Below are 9,836 nucleotides of genomic sequence, written 5' to 3' on the forward strand. Positions count from 1 at the left end.
GCGAAATGTAAGACATTTTACTCAAACTGAATTCTCAGCAGAGAATCTTTTCCAAACTTTGTTTCTCCACTCCAACTCATCCCTCAGGTACTGGAACATGATCTATCACTTGAGAAAGCACAGTTCCACTGTCTCATCTGTCTCATGGCCAGGTCCTGGGGGGTTAAAACACCATGAATTGGGTGTATTTTTTTTTTGTTGTTGTTTTTTTTTTTTTGTTTTTTGTTTTTTTTTGACAAACTGTGCACAATGAATGAACTTTAAATGTCTAAAATCACGAATAAGAACGATGTATGGACACTTCTGGACCTGCGTTTGGACTGAGGTTAAAAACCCCGGAGTATTTATTTTCAGCTCGGTTGGGACATGTTTCTGACCCGTGGACTCTCCAATAGTGACCTCATGTGGTGCTTACAATTCACAACATTTCCACCTGGTAATGTCTTCAACACATAATAATAGTAATATCTGCAACTACACATTAAAATTTCTCATTTCTCATGGGTAAATATTTTTTTATAAAATATTTTTAATGAGATATTTTATTCCTCTTATCACTATCACTACTACTTACTACTACTACTACTACTACTTAATAATAATAATAATAATAATAATAATAATAATAATAATAATAATAATAATAATAATATCAGATGCTAATTCTTAATTGGCAAATTAACTGAGCCTCATTTCTCTTGTTTAGTGTTTTTGTGATCAAACTATATTTTGGTGTCTGTGAAGAATAGAAAAGCTTAAGGATACATTAATGGTTTATTTAACTATAGAGTAAATTAAACTTGTTGATTTAAATTGACCAAACTCTCAGAATCAGTTATATTAATAATATATAATTAATAATATGTAATATAAGATAATGACCGTAAGTATTAAAGTCAATTCTAGCTGTCGCTAGGGGCAACAGACCTTCATAAAACGCGCTGTGGCGCGAAATAAAGAGCTTCCCGCAAATACTGCACCCTGACTTCCTGTCGCGATGTCATTGGATGATTACTGCATGACGTTTGCGAGACGAACAACCAAGGTTGAAGTGCCTGTTCAAAATGTTTTGTTCAATTATTAAATTCTTATAAATAAACAACATTAGTAATCGAATCAATTATTATGCATTAATAATAACATAATAATTGTATTAACTACGTTTATAACCCAATATAAACTTTCGATAAACTCGTCCTTTGTAAGCGAGCAACTATATTTTGATTCTTTGACCCAACCAGGCTCTGGACCAAGCACAGAAGACTCGTAACATATCTTCTGCAAAGGGTCCTTGGGGTGCAGGTTGTTGCGTGGGACGCAAAAGGACACAACACGTTCACGGCTCCTGTGAGTGTTTTAATTTGGTTGTGTTCTCTGTACGGTTCGGTTTATGAAGTCCATTAGGTTGTGGTTCTAATGTGTTTAAAAGGCTTTAAATAATTTTCCGGAGGGTTTTCAAGTGTTAGTAATGTTTCATTATTAATATTTATCTGTGTTTTTGAAGCAAAACCATCTCAGGATTTGAATAAGGAACACTTTGTTACTGTATTCCTCTCATTATTGTTGCATAAAGGGGAAAATGATCCCCTTAGGAACATTGTCTATTTAATGCTACTCATAAACAGGGTCTACACAGCCATTATATTTTACTTGAATGGTTGTTGCGTAAAAAAAATGCGTAAATATAAAAAACATCGTATTTCCTACTTTAAGCATGATTTGCTACACCATATATTTAATATATCCACTTCACTAATGTTCTTGTTTATGAATGCAATGAAATCTTCACTGAATATAGTGTAAAACCTTTCCCAGAGGAGTAGAATCTGTTACTGAACAAAACTAACAAACTATTTTACAAACGTCTGGTCTTATTTATAATTACAAAATGTTTAGGTCCTCTTCAGAAATGGAGCTCCTTCCCATTCTCAGCCCAGAAGATAAGCCCAGAGAAAACCAATGGTACAGAATAATACCTTATAAACATTACCTGGTAGATTCCTATAAATGTCTGTCATTTGTTTACAGTGCTTTTTTTTTTATATTCGTACATACAGGTATTGTGTTGTGCCTCGAGGAGCTGGGCCTGGTGCCAGTGTTGGACACACTTGCACGTTTATACCTTCACATGAAGGGAAAGGAAGGATTGTGATTGTTGGTGGGGCAAATCCAAACGGCAGCTTTTCTGATTCCTACGTCATAAACCTCGGTACATTGTCCATATTCCCCTGAAACTACCTTATAACTTACGCCCCCACATTTATGAATTGCATAACAAGTAGTCGATATACTCATGACCTTGTTTAAAGCGTGTCCTTGTTTTTTTGGTCAAATCTGATACAAGCAGTTCTTCACACTGTGCTAAAAACCCTATAATAACTACCACCCTTCTCTGTTTCCTCTGAAAACCTTTTATCAGTGTTCTGTTTCTGACTGCGCACATTTATCACTGGCATTGACAACCAGTATTCCTGATAATGCCTGAAAGTAGTCAGGGTTGGTCTTTGGTGTAAAAGACACCACAGATTATGTAACATTACACACTCAAACATCAACTTAAACCTCTTAATCAAAGAATTAAGTGTGAGAACTATGTCGAGAATCATCATACCGTTTAAACCTGTCTTCACATGGTTGATATATCTGAAGATTAATTAAGGTCCTCTATGACTCTCTCAGACAGTCATGAATGGGATATTCCGGATTGGGAGGGTCTTGAGGCGCGGTATGAACACTGCAGCTTCGTCCCTGAGAGCGATCCTCAGAGTCTGTGGGTGTTCGCTGGAGCCCAGCAAAGCGGGAATCGCAACAGTGTTCAGGTCTTGCACACCACAGGTCAGTATATATTTCTATAATACATACATTCATACAGGTGTGGTCACCCCTTAGAGTGAATTCAACCCTTAACGTAAACCCACCATGGTTACCGAAGCCAGTATTTCTGTCAAAGCGTATCATATCTGAAGTGTTACTGTGTGCAGACAGTGGTCCGTGGAAGACGGTGGAGGTGAAGGGGTCACCACCCGGGCCCAGGACGTACCACACTAATTCTGCAAGTGTGGGCGACAGGCTGTTTGTTTTCTCTGGAGGAGACATAGGGGCTACTCCAGTTACTGACCCCCAGGTGCACATCTTTGACACAGGTCTCTCGGTTACTTCATACTATATTAGAAAAGTTTCAAAAAAAATTTTTTTCTGCAGATAATGTCCTTTACTCAGAGATGCCCAAACGTGTATATGTAAAAAAAAAAAGTACTTATCAGTGTGCAGTTATAACTTGCCATATATCCATTATTCTTTGAAGTAACCTCAACGTGGTCACAGCCAGAGACCAAAGGAAAGTCCCCCTCTCCACGGCACGGACATGTGGTGGTAGCAGTGGGAACCAGAATATTTATCCACGGAGGAATGGCAGGAGACAAGTTCCAAAATGACATGTTCATACTAGACACTGGTGTGTAGCCTACACTGTCCCTACTTGAACGTGCTGTGGTCTGTTTGTATCTATGGTATTTTATTATTTCTATTCCCCACCTTCAGAGCGTATGATGTGGGAGCGGGTGAAGGCTAAAGGAGACGTCCCTCCAGGTACGGCTGCTCACTCCGCAGTGGCTTTAGGCAAAAATGTCTACATCTTTGGAGGAATGACCGCAGAAGGAGCGACAAATTCCATGTATAAGTTCCAGAGTGGTATGTAGAGGCTGATTAATTGATTATGTTTATGATACCATTTTCCAATTATACCACTCTGGCACACCTTTCATAATAAGAAACCTTAATTTCATTTTCCTAGACAAACAGCGCTGGACAGCGCTGAAGTTTGGAGGTGACCTTCCGCCCAATCGGCTGGACCACTCCATGTGTGTGGTGCCTTGGTCAGGAAGGACACAAGTTGAAGAGGAAAAAGTAGAAAACCGTGAGGAGGAATTGAAACATCTCTGCTTTGTTTTTGGAGGAATGGATACTCAGGGTGTGATATTTAATGACTGTCTAGTTACTGTTATAACTTGATCCCTGTACAAATTTCTTTTAATTAAAAACAAAACATGTCTAAAATGAACTGTGCAATTCCTTAGTTTCCCTCTAATCTTTCAAAACGCAAAGCTTTTTATGGATGCAGAATATAAAAGCCTACTGTAGTAATAGTAGGATATTTCTGAGCAACCTTTAAAATAAAGTCATAAATAGTAATAGAATGGTTAAAGGCTGGCAGTATTTGAGCTTCAGTTATGTTCAATTAATGTGTATTCATGAGGCAACAATTTCTAGAGGTGACATTTGGTCTTTATAACTTTTTTGCTGGGTATAACTACATGAATGCATTATGATATCCATATAGAGCGATGGAAGAGTGGTGGTGGTAGTAGTAGGTCCTTGTGTGGATAGAGAAATTCAAAGCACAACCCTAACCACCCCCGCCACTCTTAAGCAGGGCTATTTATCTGACTTCATTAATGTATCTTAAGTGCCTACCACCCAAAAACTGCGATAAAACCACTCAGTATGTGATCTGCCAAAGTCACCATGGGACTGACTTTTTGCTGCATCTTAGAGCAGGCACTGTAAAACTATTTCCAATCAGTGTTGTATACTGACTAAAATGAGGCTAGAATAGAAATGAAACCCATGCAAAAATGACTAAAACAAGTGCTTTTGTATCCTGCACCATACCTCTGGAGTTCTGTACCAGGTTGCTGACAGGATAAGAAAGGGCCATTTGAGCTTTATGATACATTGTCCAAAGTATGTTTGATGTTTTAAGATCCCAAAACTGCAGAAAAAAGGTGTGGATGAAGTGACAGTCACCTTTAAGGACTTAAAGAAGGCATACAGCAAGAGTTTTTTTTTTTATCAAACATTTATTCCCCATGTAGTTGTGGTAGAAATGTTCTCTACAACTGCCAGATTTTAAATAAATAATTTGTTAGGCTTATGACAGAACATGACATTTGCTTAGGACCCAACACACCCATGACATCCCACCCACCCCTTGCCACCCAATCCCATCCTAACCCCATCCCTCCTTTCTACATAACTTCTCAAACTGCCTGAGAATAGCAGCAAGCCTCAGTCCAGGCTGACCAAATCTCCACATCAGTGAAGAACACTCCTCACTCCAATTGCCAGAAGTCCAGAAGATAATCGTGGCTTTATGGTTGTCCCCCTTTTACACCTTCCCTCACAACTGTCCATCGAGTTCAACAATTATGTAACACCTATCATCTTTCCAGAGAGAAAAGGGCATCTGAGGGCTGAAAAAGACAGTGTACAGATGGAATCATAGCAATCTACAACTCATCCTTGTCACCCTGTTCTTCGCCCTCCTCTGGTGGTGGTCCGCCCGCACTGCCATAAAGCTTGCTGACGATTGGTTGTACTACTTCTTCTAGTTCCTTCTTCTTGGCCTGGAACTCCTCAAGGTCAGCATCCTGGTGAGACTCGAGCCATTCAATTTTCTCCTCCACTGCCTTCTCAATGGCCTCCTTGTCTTCAGATGACAGCTTGCCTCCAAGCTTCTCCTTGTCACCCACCTGGTTCTTCAGAGAGTAGGCGTAGCTCTCCAGTTCGTTGCGAGCATCGATGCGCTCCTTTAGCTTCCTGTCGTCATCTGCGAATCGCTCTGCGTCATTGACCATCCGCTCAATGTCTTCAGGTGTTAGACGGTTCTGGTCGTTGGTGATGGTGATCTTGTTCTTATTGCCTGTGCCTTTGTCCTCAGCAGTCACTCTCAGGATACCGTTCACATCAATCTCAAAGGTCACTTCGATCTGAGGAACACCACGGGGTGCAGGTGGGATACCAGTCAGGTCAAAGGTGCCCAGAAGGTGGTTGTCTTTGGTCAGAGGACGCTCACCTTAAAAACACAAGTATATGGATACTTAGACAAACAATATATGTATATATAAAAATAAGTTCTTCAATAACGAGTTCTGAAATGCAGACCAGGAATCATTTCAGCATGAGCGTACCTTCATAAACTTTAATGGTGACAGTTGGCTGGTTGTCAGAAGCTGTGGAGAAGATCTGCGACTTCTTGGTGGGTACAACAGTGTTCCTGGGGATAAGCTTGGTCATCACTCCTCCGACAGTCTCAATACCAAGAGTCAGAGGGCACACATCCAAAAGCACAAGGTCTCCTGTTTCACAATTACAGACAGATTAGTTTTGCAACATGTGCAAATTTAAAAGCAATATAAAAACCACATGTAAAGTCTATAAGGCTTATATTGTAGGAGTTAAGCAAGACTAACCTGTATCTTCCTCTCCTGACAGAACTCCAGCCTGGACAGCAGCTCCATAAGCCACAGCTTCATCAGGGTTGATTCCTCTGGAAGGCTCTTTGCCATTGAAAAATTCCTTCACCAGCTGCTGGATCTTGGGGATACGAGTGGAACCACCCACAAGAACAATTTCATTGATGTCAGACTTCTTCAGGTCAGCATCCTCCAGCACCTTCTGCACGGGTTTCATGGTGGAGCGGAACAGATCCTAAAATGGTGGCAGGATAACAAACAGGTATAAGGTTTTAATTCAACTGCAGTGGAATGGTTTACTAGAACCGGTATAACCTGTGTATAGGAAAATTAGGTGTGTACAAAGTGTCCTCACCATGTTGAGCTCTTCAAATTTGGCACGAGTCAATGTCTCTGAGAAGTCTTCACCCTCAAAGAAGGACTCGATCTCAATACGGGCCTGGTGCTGGGAAGACAGGGCTCTCTTGGCCTTCTCAACCTCACGACGCAGCTTCTGAACAGCACGGTTATCTTTGCGCACATCCTTTCCAGTCTTCTTCTTGTACAGCTTGATGAAGTGCTCCATGACACGCTGGTCAAAGTCCTCCCCACCAAGGTGAGTGTCTCCATTAGTAGCCACCACCTCAAACACACCATTATCGATGGTAAGCAGGGACACGTCGAAGGTACCACCACCAAGGTCGAACACCAAGATGTTCTTCTCACCGTCCTTCTTGTCCAGACCATAGGCAATAGCAGCAGCAGTACTGTGAAAGGAATAACATGCTGCTGTGAGACTGCAATAACTTTGTAGCTTCTGGAATAAACTGGGATATGAGCTTTGTAAAAAACATTAATTAATGACGGCAACTTACGGCTCATTAATGATCCTCATCACATTGAGACCAGCAATAGTACCAGCATCCTTGGTAGCCTGGCGCTGAGCATCATTAAAATATGCAGGGACAGTGACAACAGCATGGGTAACCTTCAATCAGAAAGAATTCAGATTAGGACTGGTTTCAGATTGCAGGAATGTTCATTCATTTACAGGTAATACACCACTGTAACCTATTTAAATACACACACACACCTTCTTTCCCAGATAAGCCTCTGCAGTTTCCTTCATCTTGGTAAGAACCATGGCTGAGATCTCCTCAGGGGCAAAGGTCTTCATCTGACCAGATCCAATGTCAACCTGAATGTGAGGCTTGCTCTTCTTCTCAAGAACCTAAAAAACAATAATTGAATAAACATTAAGCACTTGTCTTAAGCAGATTAGGTTTTAGACAATACTTCATGTTAAACACAGAATCTAGCACTACAATAATGTATACCTTGAATGGCAGGTATTTGATGTCCTGCTGCACAGAGGAGTCACTCCATGTACGACCAATCAACCTCTTTGCATCAAAGACAGTGTTTTCAGGATTGGAGGTGAGCTGGTTCTTGGCAGCATCACCAATGAGACGTTCTCCTTCACTTGTGAAGGCCACATAGGAAGGAGTGATGCGGTTTCCCTGGTCGTTAGCAATAATTTCAACACGTCCATTTTTAAACACGCCGACACTGAATCGGGAAACAAAAACAGCATTAGGGGGATTTCATTCAGAAATTAACACTTGTTTAACTTTAACAATGTGTGGTACTGAGGGTGCTACACCATTGATATTGAAGGTCTGTTTAAGGCAAGTTATTCCAGTATCTTAATATGAACTGAAAGCTGAATTTGATCCAAACCAATTCATAATTTATAGACCTGTTGGTTAATTGAATCACAGAATATCAATGATCCTACTGAATCTGATAAAGATTTTTCATGACACTCAATTCAAATATGAATCCCCAAGGCTAGAAAACCAAGTCAAGCTCACCAGGAGTAGGTGGTCCCAAGGTCTATTCCCACCACGGTCCCAACACTTTCCCTCTTGTCGTCTTCGTCGGCATACACCGAGCCGACCACCAGCAAGAACAGGCACAGCAACCTCATTTTGGTGTTGAAACACTGGCTCACCGATTTAATCCTGTTAAGAAAATGGTAATAAGTAACTTTGTTTTTACAGCAAATGACAGCCTGAAAAATCTGAATATTGTGACCATGATGGGGTAAAACAACAACTCAAAGAACCCATTAAAAGGTTTGTTTACTGATGGGTTTCTGTCAGTGTATAGCATCTTAACGATTTTAACTGGTAAGAACAGATTCCAGATGTGTTTCTGATATTGATTCGTTCATGGCATCTAAAGATGTCCTACAGGAATGAAGAGGTCCTGTAGGAAAATGTTATGGTAAACATAAAAAGACTCCATCAGAAGTGTCTAATCCCAACTGATCTAATGGCCTATTTTTCCAGAAGGGCGTTGAGACCCAGACATAACACTGAAAATAACTGAAAGATTTAAAAGATTAAAATCTGTAAACTCTAGCATGGGATTATGATAACTTCTCAGAACGAGAAAACTCAGAATAAACCGAATTAGTAAAGCAAGCTGGGTGAAAAAAAAAAGTATCCAGAGAAAAATCTCAATTAAAACCCCTCAAAATTAATACGTGATTTGTTTGTAAATTAGAATTTTCAGCTTTGCTTTCTTCTAATTATGAATCTGCAATTAAACACTACAGTCCCATTTCTTATTCTAATACAGCGGGCAAATATTGAAGTCCCGAGTTAGCACTGCTAAGCTAACTTGCACCGTTACCAGCCATAGAAACACCTAGAATGTCGGGCCGAGTGGCTAAAGCTAATGCTAAACTGGCGTCCTTTTTAAGGTGGAACGGAAAATTCCAACTAGTGACAGGCGAATTAGAGGCCAAGTTCATTCAGACTCTTCATACGCGTAGGAATTTCTAGTCTTCAATGTAATACAGAGTGTCACTGAACCTTTAACTGCATTTTTAAAAGTTGAGTGCTTCACATTAACTAAAAAAATTCAGTAACGTTACAGTTAAAACGAATATTTAAGTGTGAAACAATAAAACGAAGTACTTATTAAACAGACGTGGCTTAACATGAGAAAATATGAATGAAGAAAGGCCAAAGACGAATTATGTCTAATCTATTCATTTTAAAAGTGACTTACCTTAAAGTCTCAGTACATAATTGTGAGAAATAGAAACCCATTAAAGCTTAACATTATCTCATTTTTTTACCAGGCTCTAAGTTAATTGGCCTCTTATGTAAGTTATTCATACATGAATGCAGCATGGCCAGAAGCCGACTGAGACATTTTCTGGGAAAGCATTTAACTGTAACTAAAATAAGTTAACTTTAAATATCACTACAAATATAGTGTGAATCAGCAACCCCAAAAACTTCGTAAAAAAAAAAAAAAAGTTGAGTTCACTGGCTTCTTACACTTCATAAAGTAAGTAAACCATACTGTACATTTAATTGTGGAACTGAATATAAAAAGCCAGTTTCAGGACTTTAACAAGTAATACGAAAACAACTTACCGCTAAATGATTACTAGATGAACTTGAACGCGATGAATTCACGCTGTAGTAGTAACCCACTGTAAATCCGTTCTTTCTATCTATTTAATTTTCTACTCCTTTCTGTGTCTGTGTGGATAATGAAGCTGAACTACGTCGGTCCCGTTTT

General features: G+C 39.8%; 2 protein-coding genes across 3 annotated transcripts; one reads left to right on the forward strand and one right to left on the reverse strand.

Annotated features, from left to right (window-relative positions):
* The first annotated feature begins 1,241 nt into the window (after positions 1–1,241).
* Positions 1,242–4,047, forward strand: rabepk (Rab9 effector protein with kelch motifs). 2 transcript variants are annotated; one of them, XM_066662015.1, is made up of 8 exons: positions 1,242–1,347; positions 1,897–1,962; positions 2,058–2,209; positions 2,680–2,835; positions 2,982–3,143; positions 3,305–3,454; positions 3,541–3,690; positions 3,794–4,047. In XM_066662015.1, exons 2-8 carry the CDS (start codon positions 1,910–1,912, stop codon positions 4,009–4,011), a joined length of 1,041 nt encoding a protein of 346 aa, XP_066518112.1. In that variant the 5' UTR covers positions 1,242–1,347; positions 1,897–1,909; the 3' UTR covers positions 4,012–4,047. The 2 variants fall into 2 exon arrangements, with proteins under 2 accessions (XP_066518112.1, XP_066518113.1); XM_066662016.1 differs by lacking the exon at positions 1,242–1,347 and adding an exon at positions 1,374–1,461.
* A 942-nt stretch (positions 4,048–4,989) lies between these two features.
* On the reverse strand, positions 4,990–9,836 carry hspa5 (heat shock protein 5). Its single transcript, XM_066658928.1, has 9 exons — positions 9,689–9,836; positions 8,108–8,257; positions 7,571–7,802; positions 7,327–7,464; positions 7,109–7,221; positions 6,610–7,000; positions 6,252–6,489; positions 5,970–6,137; positions 4,990–5,854 (listed from the first exon to the last, which is right to left on the reverse strand). The coding sequence occupies exons 2-9, from the start codon at positions 8,221–8,223 to the stop codon at positions 5,289–5,291; spliced, it is 1,962 nt and encodes a 653-aa protein (XP_066515025.1). The 5' UTR covers positions 8,224–8,257; positions 9,689–9,836; the 3' UTR covers positions 4,990–5,288.

The sequence above is a fragment of the Hoplias malabaricus genome, chromosome 2, assembly GCF_029633855.1.
Source record: "Hoplias malabaricus isolate fHopMal1 chromosome 2, fHopMal1.hap1, whole genome shotgun sequence".
In the NCBI taxonomy this organism is placed as follows: Eukaryota; Metazoa; Chordata; class Actinopteri; order Characiformes; family Erythrinidae; genus Hoplias; species Hoplias malabaricus.